Source organism: Leptonotus elevatus, chromosome 1 (assembly GCF_054856555.1).
Source record: "Leptonotus elevatus isolate MCC_2025b chromosome 1, RoL_Lele_1.0, whole genome shotgun sequence".
Classification (NCBI taxonomy): domain Eukaryota; kingdom Metazoa; phylum Chordata; class Actinopteri; order Syngnathiformes; family Syngnathidae; genus Leptonotus; species Leptonotus elevatus.
In genome coordinates this window covers 14,254,858-14,271,878 of record NC_141239.1, presented here as the reverse complement: position 1 = coordinate 14,271,878, position 17,021 = coordinate 14,254,858, and the positions used below count along the sequence as shown (strand labels likewise).

At 43.2% G+C, this 17,021-nt stretch overlaps 1 protein-coding gene across 2 annotated transcripts in view; it reads right to left on the bottom strand.

Annotated features, from left to right (window-relative positions):
• Positions 1 to 17,021, bottom strand: part of LOC147180974 (ephrin type-A receptor 4-A-like) — a 55,742-nt gene that overhangs the window by 31,661 nt on the left and 7,060 nt on the right. The window contains exons 1-5 of one of the 2 annotated variants that reach the window (XM_086075792.1): positions 13,587 to 13,812; positions 12,340 to 12,407; positions 6,848 to 7,045; positions 6,444 to 6,554; positions 5,605 to 5,959 (exon numbers count right to left, since the gene is read on the bottom strand). In XM_086075792.1, coding sequence (XP_085931918.1) covers positions 5,605 to 5,959; positions 6,444 to 6,554; positions 6,848 to 7,045; positions 12,340 to 12,407; positions 13,587 to 13,743 — 889 coding nt within the window. In that variant the 5' untranslated portion in view covers positions 13,744 to 13,812. Of the gene's footprint in view, positions 1 to 5,604; positions 5,960 to 6,443; positions 6,555 to 6,847; positions 7,046 to 12,339; positions 12,408 to 13,586; positions 13,813 to 17,021 lie in introns of those variants that run through there. The other variant, XM_086075800.1, reaches the window with a different exon arrangement.

Below are 17,021 nucleotides of genomic sequence, written 5' to 3'. Positions count from 1 at the left end.
TGCAATTCTTTTTCAACCTAAATTCAGTTAAATACACTACAAAGACAAGATTTAAAGTTCAAACTGATGAATATTATTGTTTTTGTCAAATAATCAATCTCTCATTCGAAATTTGATGCCTGAATGACTAGGAAAGTTGAGGAATGCTATACCCCCCCCCCCCCCCCCACACCTGTTTAATTGGAAACGGGTGGGTGTCATTTTGGCTGAGCCTTTGGAGCCAAAAGTCAGTGTCATCAAATTGTTGCCAAGGAGCGACGTCATCTGAAGGTGCTTTTCTATTGGCTGCTACTAGATGACGTCACTTCTGTGTGACACACTTTCAAATGTCCTTATTCCGGTTAAATTAATATACTTAAAATCACATTTAAAATCATCCCCAAAGGTCCATGTATTAAATTATTATTATTTTCGCTATAATTATAGTTGGTTTTGTCAACATAAAATGTAGTTTCAGTTATTTTTTGTTTTTTAAAAAGTTTTTATTTTATTCCTTAAAATTATTATTTTTTAAATTTTATTTGAGTTTTTTTTCGTAACTAAAATAACCTTGGTTCCCAATGCTGATTGAGTGTTGTTAAAAGGAAAGGTGATGTCACACAGTGTAAACATGCCCTTATATCAGCTTTTTTTCCCCGAACATGATAAATGCGTCAAATTCAAAATGAGTGAATATTTGCGGGCGGGGGCTTGCAATGTATTAGTCTGACCATTAAGCATACTGAATTTATAGTGTATTTAATTGAATATAGGTTGAAAAGTACCTGCAAATGATTGTATTCTCTTTTTATTTACGTTTTACACAAGGTCCCAACTTGGAATTGTGATTGAGGGAAAACAACTCACTATGCACTCCAGTTCAACTTGTTTAGACAAATCTGCATGCAGCCTGTGAAAGAACTAGTGAAATGTGTCACACAGCACGCTCTGCTCCAAGTACACTTCAAGTAGCAGGTGTCTTTCAGCCTGTCTCTTACGCTGACAAAGCGCAGGCGCGAGAGTGAAGAAAATCCCGAAACCTTTTGACCTTGACGACGGGTGGGGGAGAACGTCTAAATCTCCTCTCCAGCGTCCCCTCCCCGCACCACTGCCAACTTAAAATGGGAGACGGTGCCCGTCCGACACCGCGGGGTCAGAGACTTCACTGCGGCAGCATTTGCTATTCACACGCACTTTGATGGATTTCCAGCCAGGCGAGCTGAGGCTGGCCAGCGAGCTGACAGGCGGCGGGAGGAAAGACAGGAAGAGGGAGCGCGTCTGACAGATAGATGGCACTTCACATCTGCTCCAGGTTCAACAGAGTCAAGGGTTTCTCCTAAATCTCGTAGAGGAGAAACATCTTTTAGACCTCAGGGTCCGCCCTGCAAACCTCCTCCCTCCTTTCACAGCGAACAAACGGGGTAAACGGGGTGAAGGTCTTTAAGAACATTTGTCACACACACAGAAATTTGGCTACTGCTCATCTTATTGAAGCAGAGAAAAAAAAGAACGCAGTTTTCCAGTCCATGTATTGCCAACTGGCACCAACTGCAATTCTCCCTTTATGTCCTTGTTTTTCTCTTACTCTTTCTCTCTTCTTTTAAACTTTGAGTTATGGCACTGTTTGTTATACAATTAGCCTTCTGGGATAGGCTCCATAAATAAAAATGGAGGGAGACGTTCAGTGAGAGGCTCCCCCGTGTCCCCCAATGGTCCCGGGTCCATCTGTGTGGGAGTGAATAGGGGGAGTGACACCATGTTGCATGAATGTCTTGTCTTCACATAAGACTTTTGTCGAATGCCTCACAAACACAAACGCGCACATTTGAGTTGTTCTCCCTTCCACGTCATCCACGCCTCAAGTAAGTTGGTGAGAGGTGTGAACAGCTTGCATATTTGCTACTGTAAAGTTCGGACCACACTTATAAGTGACAGAAAGGCGTTTTTTTTGTTTTTTTTTCATCCTCTTTGTCCAGATGGCATTTCACAATGAGACCTAACAACTTTATTATGCAGGAAATGGAACACCAATTACCAAACTATTTCAACTCAAGACATACAGTACATTGCTAATTTACTGTAATTCCTCCTCAAGTGACCCATTAAAATCTAAAACAAACATGTGTTGGCATGACATTGACATACACTGTATAAACTAAGTGATTTAAATCAATTTTACATGAATAAAAAATTGATTTGCCAGGAAACTGTGTGCCTGCCTGACCCGCACGTGAGTGACCCAATCATGTTCTGTTTTGGCTACTGGTCCTGAGTTTGGGAACGTATGATTAGAGGATAAAAAAATATGACTTATTTATAAAACACACACCCTTGACAACGTGTTCTCAGTTATTTGCTCAATTCACATCTTCAAAAGAGATTAATTCCGTTCCGCCTTCAATTCCGCTTATCCGGGGGTCGGGTCGCGGGGGCAGCAGCTTTAGCAGGGAAGCCCAGACTTCCCTCTCCCTAGCCACTTCAGCCAGCTCCTCCGATGGGATCCCAAGGCGTTCCCAGGCCAGCCGTGAGACGTAGTCTCTCCAGCGTGTCCTGGGTCGTCCCCGGGGCCTCCTACCGGTAGGACATGCCCGGAACACCTCCCCAGGGAGGCGCCCAGGAGGCATCCGAACCAGATGCCCCAGCCACCTCAACTGGTTCCTCTCAACGTGGAGGAGTAGCGGCTCGACGCTGAGTCCCTCCCGAATGACCGAGCTTCTCACCCTATCTCTAAGGGAGAGCCCGGCTACCCTGCGGAGGAAACTCATTTCGGCCGCTTGTATCCGGGATCTCGTTCTTTCGGTCACGACCCACAGCTCGTGACCATAGGTGAGGACAGGAACGTAGATCGACCGGTAAATCGAGAGCTTTGCCTTTCGGCTCAGCTCCTTCTTCACCACAACGGACCGATACAGCGTCCGCATCACTGCAGACGCTGCACCGATCCGTCTGTCGATCTCCCGCTCTAACCTACCCTCACTCGTGAACAAGACCCCAAGATACTTGAACTCCTCCACTTGGGGCAGGACCTCATCCCCGACCCGCAGAGAGCACTCCACCCTTTTCCGACTGAGGACCATGGTCTCGGATTTGGAGGTGCTGATCCTCATCCCAACCGCTTCACACTCGGCTGCAAACCGCTCCAGCGAGAGCTGGAGATCACGGCTTGAAGAAGCCAGCAGCACCACATCATCTGCAAAAAGCAGAGATGCAATGTTGAGGCCACCAAACCGTACCCCCTCGACACTCCGGCTGCGCCTAGAAATTCTGTCCATAAAAATTACGAACAGAATCGGTGACAAAGGGCAACCTTGGCGGAGTCCGACCCTCACAGGAAACGAATTCGACTTACTGCCGGCAATGCGGACCAAACTCTGACATCGGTCGTACAGGGACCGAATAGCCCGTATCAGGGGGCCCGGTACCCCATACTCCCGAAGCACCCCCCACAGGACTCCCCGAGGGACACGGTCAAACGCCTTCTCCAAGTCCACAAAACACATGTGGACTGGTTGGGCGAACTCCCACGCACCCTCAAGGATCCTGCTGAGGGTGTAGAGCTGGTCCACTGTTCCACGGCCGGGACGAAAACCACACTGCTCCTCCTGAATCCGAGATTCAACTTCCCGACGGATCCTCCTCTGCAGCACCCCCGAATAGACCTTACCTGGGAGGCTGAGGAGTGTGATCCCTCTAAAGTTGGAACACACCCTCCGGTCCCCCTTCTTAAAAAGAGGAACCACCACCCCGGTCTGCCAATCCAGAGGCACTGTCCCTGATGTCCACGTGATGTTGTAGAGACGTGTCAACCACGACAGCCCCACTACATCCAGAGCCTTTAGGAACTCCGGCCGAACCTCATCCACCCCTGAGGCCCTGCCACCAAGAAGCTTTCCAACCACTTCAGTGACTTCGACCCCAGAGATAGGGGGGCCCACCTCAGAGTCCCCAGACCCTGCTTCCTCAAAGGAAGGCGTGTTGGTGGAATTGAGGAGGTCTTCGAAGTATTCTCCCCACCGATTCACGACGTCCCAAGTCGAGGTCAACAGTACCCCATCTCCACTATACACAGTGTTAATGGCGCACTGCTTTCCCCTCCTGAGACGCCGGATGGTGGACCAGAATTTCCTCGAAGCCGTCCGGAAGTCGAAAATTTAAAGAACGTGCATTAAGTATGAAATTAAAGAATATGCAATAAGTAAGATGATGCTACAGCAGCAGCAAAACTGTTGGTTTGAAACTGTGCTAAAATCAAAGCATGAAATCTGAATCAGCTCATTTGGTCAAAGTTTCCCGTTACGTGTTAGCATTAGTGTTAAGATAGCGAACTAAAGGCTAATCTGTGCACGTGTACATTTAGTTTGACAGTAAACTTTAATTGGGAGTGGAATTAAACAGTTTGAAGCCTCTCTTTTGACGAATTGTTCCTCATAAATCATGGCTGGTGTCTTAATCAGGTATGAGATGTTGCTAAAATAAATAAATAGATAAATAAATAAGACACTACAGTAGGAAAACTGTTTCTATCACAACATCTTGTCGAGGATGAGAAAGGAAGTGTTGCTGTGTTTGCGTAGTAAATGTAAATCATTTGGTTTTTCACATCTTATTTGTATGTTAAAATCAAATGCTATGGGGAGATAGAGTATTGCAGGGCCATGTGTGTGTCATGCCAGCAATATGCATGTTTTGTTAACTTGGATACATTGTGTTACTTATGCTATCATGGTGCCAAGCTGAGAGCGCCAGACTAGCTGTTGCCATTTTTGATGCCAGGTTCAAGCTAACTTTTCAATTTAGGATCGAAGCATGTATCTATTGTGCAAATATACAAAATTAATTAAATGGACGTGACCACTTAGACACAGTGGTTGGAAGTAACAAAGAACAAATATTTACATTACTGCACTTAGAATTTTCAGGTATAAGTATTAAGTTCTCAAAACATTTTACTGTAACTTTACATTTGAAAGCAGATATTTGTACGGTCTACTTCTTACGTTGCCTGTCTAAGAAATTATATAAATAGCAAGCGGTAAAGTCAACCAAAGTTGAGATCTTGATTGGCTGTCTCACATACAGAAAAAAAAACAAGACAACAAAAGTGTATTTTCCCCCCGAGTTAGCTTTAGCTCATTTATATTTTTTTGTTAGCCAGTTTACAATGTTAGCAAATCTATGGGAACACATTTATAATAGCTTAAAAGCCAACGCTAAGTTAAACAACAACAACAACAGCAGCAACAACGTAATGTGATTATTCTGTAAGTTAATAAAAGAGGGAAACTAATTTGGTTATGGCGAAGATTGGTTCATTTTTATTTAAGTACACTTCACTGTCTACTTTTTTAATATACTTGTTTTTACAGAATATGAGTAATTTTGCCACCTCTGCTCAACTATGTTGTCAAATCCAGTTTGAAGAAACTGGAGTGCAATGCAATTGCTGTCATTAGTGTTTCAGCTGTAGATAACAGACTTGTATTTGCCAATGTACTTGTCAGCCATCAACCCAGTTTACTACGTAATGACAGTGTGAGAAGAACAGCTGAATTAATGTTTGCCACTAAATCCTCATCACTGCCACTAGAATGATACCATAATAATAAAAACAAACAAGCTGCTTACCTTTACATGAACTTCCTTTTTCTTCGTATCCTAGGGTACAAAGACATCCACCAATAGGAACCAGCCACTCTCCATCAGCACCGCAGTACATTTTCGGCTCTTCTCTCTCCTCTGATAGGTCGACACAGGACCCCCTGACCTCCACTAAGGACGACGTGTCAGCCCCTGTCACTGTGTCCGGGAATGTTGCCAGGTTACGAATAGTCAGGGGGCAGGTCTTGTAGAAAACCCGCACAGACACCAAGGCGATGCAGGCGCCAACATCCTGGAAGGCCAAGTAGAAGCCCTTCCTGTTTGTCACCTTCACGTCCCGCACCTCAGTGTTGAGTTTCATGATGCGGTCTCCAACGTCCACCTGGACACAAAAAATGCAGATTGTTTACATTACTTTGGGATTTCTAAAAGTCTAAATTTTCCATAGGCGTCAATTTGAATGGTCGTTTGTTTACATGTGACTTATAATCAGGTGGCGACCAGTCCAGGGTGTACCCTGCACATTAACAGATTCCCTCTTCACATTTTTGTGGTAAATAAAAAAATACAAATCCTGGATTCACACTTTCATCCTCAACAAGGAGTAATTCATTTAATGGAAATCAGTAACACGGTAGTCTGTAATTCTCCTTACTAACAAATAATCAAACACTAATGAATACATAAAACCCCTTGGGAGAGGTAATTAGCAAGGACTAAGAAATATCCCGGCATGGTCCGGCCAAGATAAAAGTGCTTGTTCCGCAAATAAAAACATCCCAGCTAAGTGCCGCAGGAGGCTTTTCTTGCAGATAAGAGCGAATTAAAGTGAGCGGAGGCGGGAGGATGAAGAAGTCGTTCGTTACCTGAGTGAAGCTCTCGTCTGCCGCCACCGTGTCCACCTTAATGAAGCTGCTCTCTTTGATGAAGTTCTCCCTGTCTTCGTTGGACTCGTGGTAGTATAGATTGAAAGTCTCCTGCAAGACAAAAGGGATTTAAAGAAGGGAGAGATCTATTCATCTCTGTCGCTGCTCATTTTCCCTCTTTATATGATAATGAGCCAAATTGAGCAATGGTGTTTGATCCAGCCGTGGTAAAATATAATAAATATCCATCAGAAGCAAGCTCCATACTGCAATATTGTAGGATCCCATACAAAAGACACCAACCACTTAAAATTCCTCAATGTACCAGGATAACACTATCTAATTATTTCAAAATGAGACAGACATGACAGACGCACTACTGCGATTATTCTGAGACTTGATACCTTGCAAGTGCCGGTGACCCCAGGCAGGCTGTTGCAGTCTCTGAGGGTAAACTTGACCTCCACATAAACCCTTTGAGCACCGGACCTGGGGATCCAGTCCGTCCTCAGCCAGTTGTTCTGATTGGGTTGCAAGACGTTACACACCTGGTACGTCCTGATGGGGATGTTCTTCTCGTCCATGATGCTCACTTCCTCCCACTGCAATTCCACACCCACACATTAGGCTCTCGGGCTCTTTAGCAGTAGTACGTACAGTACAGTACATACAGCATGTAAGTCAAGTGTAACAACCCTGAGGTGGTATAAATCTGAATGTTATCAAAATTGAACTGTTTCTAGAGTATAAAAATACAGCTGTATATTTTTTTTTACCAAAAACTAAATACATCAAATATTTTCTAATTAAAATATAATTCATTAAACAGAAACTCTAGTGCTTATGTTTGGCCACCTGCTGTTTATTATTTGTTGTATTTGTATTTTATTTAAAACATTGAAATTAATTTTAACATGTTTTATTTTCATTTTAAATTACAAATGTGCCTCAAACAAGGTATGACAAGGTAAGCTCATTCCCATTTAAAGCAGTAAGACTCCAGGTCAAGTTGTTTTTGTTCTTACCATTTACAGCAGTTAACTTTTACACTTAAGAGGCAGTTATACAACAGTTCTATGATGCCGACAGTTCCACCCTGCAACAGGTGTCCATCTATTTGGGATGAACGGTATCCGATTTGCTGCGATTGGCTGGCGACCAGTTCAGAACTTCAGGGTGTACCCCACCTCCCGCCCATTGTCAGCTGGGATAGGCTCCAGCATCCCAGAGACCCTCGTGAAGATAAGCGGAAATGGATGGATGGATGCAAATTGTTTGTTCAACTTTTGAAGTTCCGTAGTAGTTTTCATTTTCTGACAATAAAAGGAAAAAGTGGTAGATAATGGATGTATGGATGACAAAAGGAAAAGTATGTCCCAAAGTTATGACCAATCAATGCATTTATTCCCAAAATTCAAGACTGCCAAATGGAGATGCTTTGAAATGAAGCTGCCAGAAAATGAAACCCAGGAGAAAAATAATCAAATGTGGTTAAAAATAAACCTCATGAGCATGAAATTGTCTTCTGTTCTGCAATTTCAGACACTATCTCTCGGCTAAAAGCTCTGAAATAAATAGTTTCACGAAAAATGCTGGATGTAGCTAACAAAACATTCGATCTAATATTCATTGCTCTATTGTAGGCGTGTCCAAACTATGGCCCAGGGGCTGTTTGTAGCCTGCCGTCCAATTTTTAGAGGCATATGCTCAAACTTAGAATAGACACAGTCCATGCCATTGGCCTGCATTGTACTATGTTCTACAAGATGTGATAAGGTAAGAGGAGAAGAAATTCCTTCTCATCTCTCATTTCATTTTTCATCTCTAAAACAGTGACCACATTTTTTGAGCTTCTACAGCTTTGAACAGAATGTTCTTGTTTTGGTTCTGAATGTAAAGTTGAAGGGATTCTGCTGCTGCTTAGTTCAGGAGCAGATATGTTGGAATGGGATATGTTGGCCACCCCTGCTCTTTTGTACTAATCCGAATACAAAACCAATGGACAGCCAAGTCAAAAAGTTAACTACCAAGAAGTGTAATAGATGACCTCCATGTATTTCCCATGCTGCAGCAAGGTATAATTGAATGCAGCCATTCATTGTTGCATCACTATTCTGCAGCGGTATCACATTTGTTGCCACTCAAGAGTTAATTTTTTTTTTACAGCCACATTTCCATGCAAGTGAAGCAGGCTCAGCCTGTACTGCACCATCCATCTCAATAGAGGCAGCCACTTGCCTTGTACCGCGACCCCTCAAATGACCGGCGAGCCTCCCAACTCCAAATTGGCTTTTTATTGCCACTGAATAATAATCTGCTCTCTCCCTACAACCGAGAGCCACACAAACTTAAATGTGCCATGTCCAATGAGGGGCAACGGGAGGGTGTGTGCGTGAAAGGCGGCGTGAGCGGGCGCGCTGGTGGGAAGGCGAACGGGCGTGTGTGCGTGAACATGCGTGCGATGAACTTTCATCAATATGTCATCAGTGCTTATCTCGTCAGTTAGATAATAATGGCCTTTAGTGCTACACATCTTTTAGTGAATTGATGATTCGACATTGTGTGTGTTGGTTGGGGTCATTCTACTAAATGACACAGTTTAATGCGAAACTACAATATACAGTACTTATAGTATCGGCATTGCTTGTTAGTGTGATTGTCATCTCTTCCTTTGGGATGCCAAGAGGTCAATGTAAGGATTTACCTTAAAATGAGAGTGGAGAATGGCGCAATTAAGGTACTGTAAAGCCCTCACGCCAACGCATTTTCAGATGTTTATCGAACAGGACATGGACAGAATAATCGATTGATCAATTAATATCTATTAGGCCGAATCCAGCAGAGTTGCTGTTTATTCAGTCTGCACGTTGTTGCTTATGACCTAAGATCTACATTCATGCAAGACCTCCACTATAGCATGATTCCTCTTGTAAATGGCATTATGGCAATGAATGGCATAGAAGCAAGAGTTCAGAACAATCTAAATGGTTTCATTGGCTAGATAATCCCTTGAATGCAGCCCTAGACACAGACAGTGAGTTATACCCATGCTAGCAGGCTATCGCTAAAATAGCTCATCAGCATCTCTGCATTACATCTGGTTTCACTTTTGCTGGACTGACAATCTGTTGTCTGTTTTTGCTGTTGTGATACTCATATTTATCAACAAGAACCAATAAGCTGTACAGTATAGTTTATATTTGTTTTGTCTATATCAGGGGTGACAAACATACGGCCCGCGGGGCGGGCTGGATCAGGCCCGCAAAGGGGTTGAATCCGGCCCGCGAGACGATGTTGGAAAGTTAAAAAAAAAAAGTTGTAATGTCGGACCAATAAATTAGCCGGCCACAATCAAAACATATAAATTCTTAATTTCACAAGCAGTCCTCAGATGAGCAATGCAACTTGTACAGAGAATCGTCCTGGTTGTCATTATTTTACACACAACCTGAAGTCACGGTTTGTTTAAAAAAAAAAAAATTTAATCTTAGATCGACATATACCTGTTAAATATGACACAAATTCAATTACTGGGAGCACAAATACATATGACAAGGATTAACGTCCCACAATTCATTCTGGGAACAATATATATGCAAAACAGGTAGATTTAATACATCCGGAACTCAAACAGGCAACGTGTTGCCGTGTTCCATTTGCGTTATTTTTTGGAACAATATGATTACAGTTGAGCTCCGTAATTTAGGGCTGGGCCAAAAATAGCGAAAATATGCGTATAATTGACGGCAATTGTTTTTAAGTTATACCTTTTTTTTTTTACAGATGCAGCCCCTGAGCTAATACGAGTTTGACACCCCTGGTCTATATGGCTGTGTACGGCTGTATGGTGACTCAAATTCGAAATTGTGTGACGCATGTACAATGCATGTATCGTATGAAAAGCCTGCTGCCTTCAAGCATGTGAACATTGTTTGTGCGTGTATGGAAATATTAGGCTTGCTATCGAGCATTAAATTCAACAGCTAAGGAGTCAATAAAGGCCATCTCGACAGTACATCAATACCATTGTCTTTGTTACTTGTTCACTGCTGGCCTGTCACGCCATCCACAGCAACATGTGAAGGGAGTTTGGCCACTTGCACACCGAAGTGGTGTGAAGACAAAAATACATGCTGAGGTTATCTTAGCGCTACCTAGAAGCTGGCGCAAGTAGATGGAAATTGGTCCAAAAGGATAAGCGGTTCAGAAATGGTTGGACTAAGACCCTGGATTCTGCCGTTAGTGTATGAGGGATCCTGGAGGTACCGTTACAGTTATTTTGAACTAAAAAGGAAAACCGTTCCTAGGTTAACGCGGCTGCATTGCCGTTAGTACGTCTGTACACTCCGTTATGTTTTCAAAAAAGTGAATGGGGCTTGGTGAAACATTTTGGATAACATATGGTGTTAATAGAGCACTATTTACCATTATGATCAAATTGGATTGTTCAGGTTTTTTTACTGAGATGTTTTCCGGCAAAGTACAATTAGTAACCTATTCAAATTGATTCAGGATTTGCAGTATATGAATCGAATGCGGATTTGGGGTACAAGTCCATGTAGTTGAATTTCCAAATCCCCCAAACAACCTCTCGCCATTTTTTTTTACCACTTGTCCTCAAGCGGGACATGGGTTAGCTGGAGCCTATCCCAGCTAACTTTGAACGAGGCAGGGTACACCCTACACTGGTCGCCAGCCAATTGCCAGGGGCTCATATAGACAAACAACCATTCGCACCAATGGACCATTTAGAATCTTCAATGAACCCAACATGCAAGATTTTGGAATGCCAGAAGAAGCCGGATCGGATTATCTGCAGGAAAGCCACTCAAACACGGGGAAAACATCCAAACCACAAAGGAAGGACGGAGCCAAGATTGGAATCTTGAACAACATAGCAGCGACAATACAGGCAAACAAAAATCCACTTTAGCAGATTTTTGGTCTGACTGAATTGGCGTGTGTTTCTGATCTGCAGTGCAGTAATATGTTATGAATGAATCAAATGTGTGTTTTTACAGCACTGTGTATATCATGTGATAGATTAGTATTTTGTTTTTGTACTTCTTCTAGTTAAAATGTCCAATAGCAAGTCGAGCTTGAAGAGATGAAAATTTTATAACCAGCGTATGATGGGCCATGCTTGGGAGGGTTAATGCGCAGCACAAAAGTGTGCGTGCGCGTACAAGGGCATGAGCACGCTTCTCGCGTGGCATGCGTGTTTTTATGTGTGCCAGTTTGGAGGCCGGGCTGTAAAGAAAAATGAGGTGTGATGCTTCCTTGTCTCGACTCATTTGGAGTCTTTGTTAGCTGAATGAAAATCGCAGCTGCCGGGGGGGCGGAAAAAAAGCGTTGGCCCTGCAAAGAGATCCCCTGTGATATGTGTATGTGAAGCAAGAAGATGCCGAAAGTGTCAGAAGGGCTGAGGGGAGCGGGGGGTAGGGTGGCGGCTGTAATCAAAAGCTTGGTGTGTGCGGACCAGGACCCTGCCAATCAAGTGGCATGTGAGAGAAAGAGCGTATAGAGAGCCAAGAAACTGGTGTCAAGTTCACCAATAGCTCTTAAACCAACAACGAGGTGAGAGAGTCAGCGCACAGAGAAAGTAGACAACGTTGAGATTTTGACGACGGATGCACGGCAAGAATTTTTTTATTTTTTTTTATTTTTAAATGACACCCACCACCAGGCTGCTTTATGCCACGTGGCGTGCCAAACACAACTAGCTCATATTAGAACTTAGGCTGGGTGGACAGCTCATTTCCAAATCTGTGGGATGAATATTTAGTTTCCAGACCTCATGTGTGCATGTCTGTGTGCGTTGTCCAAAAAGACAGCAGGTTGTCCAACGTGGATCTGATGAAAAACTAAAAAGGAAAAATAGAGAGCTCCCACTCACCCCTCCTTCTGAGGGACTCGCTGCCCATTTCAGCTCTCCTGGCACCGTCCTGGTATCCAGCAGGGTCACTAAAATGACACATACACTGTCAACAATGCTTCAATTAAAAAAAAAGAAAAATATGGTGGAAAAATAAATTGTTCAGCCTAATAGTTGTGCATCCGCTAAATCACTGAACCAAGAACAAACGTGTAATTTACGGCAAGCATACACATCACCCTATTAACTTCTATGTGCATTTACATTTCAATATAATTATATTTTTCTAACATTTAAGGCCACTATCCTATCATGTACAATGGTGCCTTGAGATACGAGTTTAATTAATTTTGTGACCATACTCGTAACTCAAACACTTATCTCCAAATCATTTTTTCCTATTGAAATAAAAGGGAAACGCCATTAATCTGTTTTGAAATCCCAGGATTTTTTTTTTTATGTTGGGGGAAAGTCAATGAATACGCCAATCTGCGGGTGCCAAACAGCGAGTATGCATTAGTCGACTGCAGTTGCCTGTTAGTATTGTCTGTCTACATGTTCTGTTCAAATATCAGTCGCTTTAACATCGCCACATTGATGCTATAGCCCACCTAAGGTGTTTTGCATTGTTTGTTAGCATTAAGCTAAGCGGACTTTCCTAAATCTATCTATCTATCTATCTATCTATCTATCTATCTATCTATCTATCTATCTATCTATCTATCTATCTATCTATCTATCTATCTATCTATCTATCCATCCATCCATCCATCCATCCATCTTGTGGTTAGACTTTCTACAAGTTGGAGTGTGTCTGAGGGATTTTTGTAAGTTCAGAGGTCACTCATGATGTTGGGCACGAGTGAGGTTCTGGCTCAGCATTTTTGTTCTCACTTATCACCAACATGGATGACGGGGTTGAGTCAAGTTCTTACCGAGCAAACCCAACCTTCCTCTTCGACAAAAAGGCTATTCCCATGCTAAGATAAAAACAGATTTGTTGGCATGTGTCCCAAAACTTTTGTCTTTTCACTTTAAATAATTAATCATTTAAAACTGTAAGTTACAAACTATTTCAAGATTAACCCACATGACACAGCCCAAATTGCTTAGGTAAGGAAGCAAAAGCAACCCCGGAAATGTCCCAATATGTCAACTTTTTCGCCATCCCAACCTCATGTAAAACGGATCCAAGGACGCACACGGAGCGCACGCAGCCGACCCTCGCCGCGCAAAGACAGTCCTCGACAGTCACACGGACTCCTTACCTTCATTCGCCGGGTAAATCCTCGTCCTGGAACTTGAAACTATACTTATTATCCACATAAACGCCGTGAATGTTCGCCCTACATGCGCAGCCATGTGTGTCGGAGGGAAGCGTGCGTGTTGGCCGCTGGCTGTGCGCGCTGGCTGCGGAGGATCCATCCCGGTGGGAAAAGTGTGTGTAAATGAAGAAGCCAAGGGTTTGTGTGTATGCGTGTGTGTGCGCGCGTGTGTGTGGTGGGAGTGAGTTGGATGCAGAGGATAGTGGGGCGGTCTCACACTCGCGTGCTTGCCGTAATGGTCATTCAAACTGCACGAGCCAAATGATATGCATGCTCCAAACAGACATGAAGAAATACTGCACGTTTTAAAAATGTGAAGAAAATCCATGCTAACGGTCGTTTATTGACTTATATATATGGATGCAAAATCTAAAAGAATATATATATATTTTGAGTTCTTTTTGCTCTGTTTTTAGTTTAAAACCTTAAACACCTCCTAACTGGAAGATAAATATTTAATTCGCCCTATTTCTTACCCTTCTTTTATTTTTTATGTGGCATTTCATGGAGAAGGAATCCATAAAACTCCACACAAAAATCACACGATTAAGCTTTTTAAGACGTGAGAAAAAATGTGTCATCTCAAGCGATTAAAGGTTTGAGGTGACTTTCTGGCTACCTCAACCGCATCCCGAATGCTGCTGGTCCAGTATACATAACTACAGCGCCCCCTTTTGGTGATTGCTGTTCATGGAAGCTTTACAAGTGCCAATCAAATCATCGTTGGCTATCATCTTTTATTGTGTGCAATCTCTACTTGTAAAAACAAAATGTAATAAAAGGGCCTATCTTGGAATAATATACCACAAGTGAGAGCATTTGGGTAAGGAGGGGAGGAGAGGAAGAGGAGGGAGGGGGGGGGGGGGGGACACAAGACTGCACGAAAACACGACAAAGCAAAACAAAAAACAGCTTCATGACCTGTCCTCCTACACCATCCACTTCCTCAAAGAGAGTCGAGAACAATCCCTCTTGTGAAATCACAGCATGATGAAGTAAATGTTAAACTACAGCAAATGTTTTATTAATTTTTTTCTTTTGCTTTCTTGTACGTTAAACTGCAAGCAGGCAATCATCAGTTGGCCTCGATATGAGTAGGGGTTAGGTCACAAACATTCAAGAGTTGCATGTAAACTGGACGATTGAATGACAATATAGCAAAAAAGCCTCAATGCACAGTAGTAAATATGACTCGGGTGACATATCAGTTTAAGCTCAGAAGCACAGGTGTTTAAATTGCTTTCATTGCAGGCCTCGTTGTCGTTATGGTTGCCCTCAGAAAACTGCGGTAATTGAGAGGGGCGTAATCATTTGCTGAAAATTTTGTCTCAAGCCCGGATTAAAAATGGATGAGTTGTGTCACGGAGGGCATCTGGTTTAAAAATAGTGTCAAACAAATTATGCAAGTGTCAAGCTGTTTATTGGCACTCCCAGTGTAAGTTTAAATATAAAATAACTAAAGTTTAGTATTTAAAACAACCACATTGCCATAACGTCTAGGTTAACGCTAACACATGATGGGGAAACGCCATAGACAGGTAAAGAAATAACAACAGACTTCTGAGCAACGTATGTAGAAAGATAATATAACAATATTCACAGACATGTATCCTTTATCCTCTGCGAAGAAAAACTAATATAACTGCACCTAAGGAGTAGCACAATGACTAGTGAACTGAAGCAAAAATGTAGCAAAAACGGTTTCATTTCTTCACATTCTATTTAATTATATCATTATTGTATATTTGTTTAAAAGTATAATATTAGAGTGTGCTATTTTCCTTCTTGAAAAACAAATTCCCAATTTTTATATATTTTTTAGGAGGCTGGAATGAATTATATGTATCTCAAGGCGCCACGGTATCAAGGTTGTTGTGTGTATGTGCACGTGTGTTCGCATTTGCATTTGCATGCTCCAGTCTTCATCTTGCTTTTTGTCTTCGCAGTTGCTTCGCCGAAACCATGTCGATCCTGTGTAAGGCATTCTAATGAGCCCAGGAAGAGCATCTGGCGCTTTGAGATGGCAAAATAAAAAGACGAAAAAAGGAACTCCCGCATTCGATGTGCCACTCTTCCCCCATCCGCCATAATACCATTTTCACGTTTCTTTCTCCCCCAACGCCGCGATCGACTGCGCAATCACAAAGGCCAAATTAGGCTAGGCGAGGAACGCGACTTCGCCCAATGGCGTCGGGCGGCAAAAAAGCGAAGGCCTGTGGCGTAAATGGCGTGAGTGGGCGGAGCTGTTGTTTCTGGTCATTTGTGTCAGCGAAGTTTTGATTGATGACTGTTGGGATGTATTTCCCACTCTCCTCTCAGATTCGCTCTCTGGAGGAAAGGGGGGTCCACATCGGGCCCCTGGCACTCCATCGTCCACACTCCCCCCCCCCCCCCACACCCCACACACACACACCTTTTGTTCAATGTTGGTCCCCAGATGGCTGCTGCCCACACATCTGTATTGTGGCTCGCACACAGATTGTGTGCGTTTGTGTATTTTACATGCTAACATGGACGCACGCAGCATTGCCCGATGTCTCATTCGACGAGAAGGGCGACTGGAGGAGATAAGACGATTTCCAAATGTAAATGTGTGAACGTGTGTGAGAAAAAAGCCCAAGGGACGCTAGGTGTGTGGGCGGCGAGCGAGACGAACAAAGGGGGCTGGGAAGAGAGACCGGGGGGACAGAAGCTGATTGGACGGGTGGGCGTCGGTGGAGTATGGATGCTGGTGGTGATGGGAGTGGGTGGGTGGGGGTTCGGTGTATGAAAAGGATCTTCCCTCAAAGCCTCGCTAAGATATTCCTGGAGCGATTTTGGCTTTCTCTCAGTTTGCAGCCCAACATGGACGTCCTCCATCACTGTAGCAGCTACATTCGTTTACAGCCTCATCCCACCAAGCAGTTTCATTTTGGAATGCTATGCGGTTTAAGAGGCAAGTGATCTCAAAATCGTGAGAGGAGCTAGACTAAGGAGTCTGCAACCTACGGCTCTAGAGTTGCACTCTAAAAACGGATTGGTCAAATCTACAAAAAAAAAGAAAGATTAAATTTGACCAATCTAGCTGGTAGTTATGTGTCTGACAGATCCTTTGGTTAAAACAACCAGTCTAGAATAGTAGGTGTTTTCAACCAATATGTATTGGTGATTGGGCCAATCAATATAAATTGCTCATTCTGATCAAGAGATTGGTTAACCTGTGTTAGAGGCTGACATTTTTTCGAAAATCCCGCAGGTCACAGGATTCCCGAAAAAAATGTACCACTGATTGTTACACCCACCTAAGTGGGGCAAAATTAATTTGACCCATCCCCTGAGGGATCGGTGAGCAGCAGCAGGGGCCGTGTTCGGGAATCATTTGGTGATCTAATCCTCCAA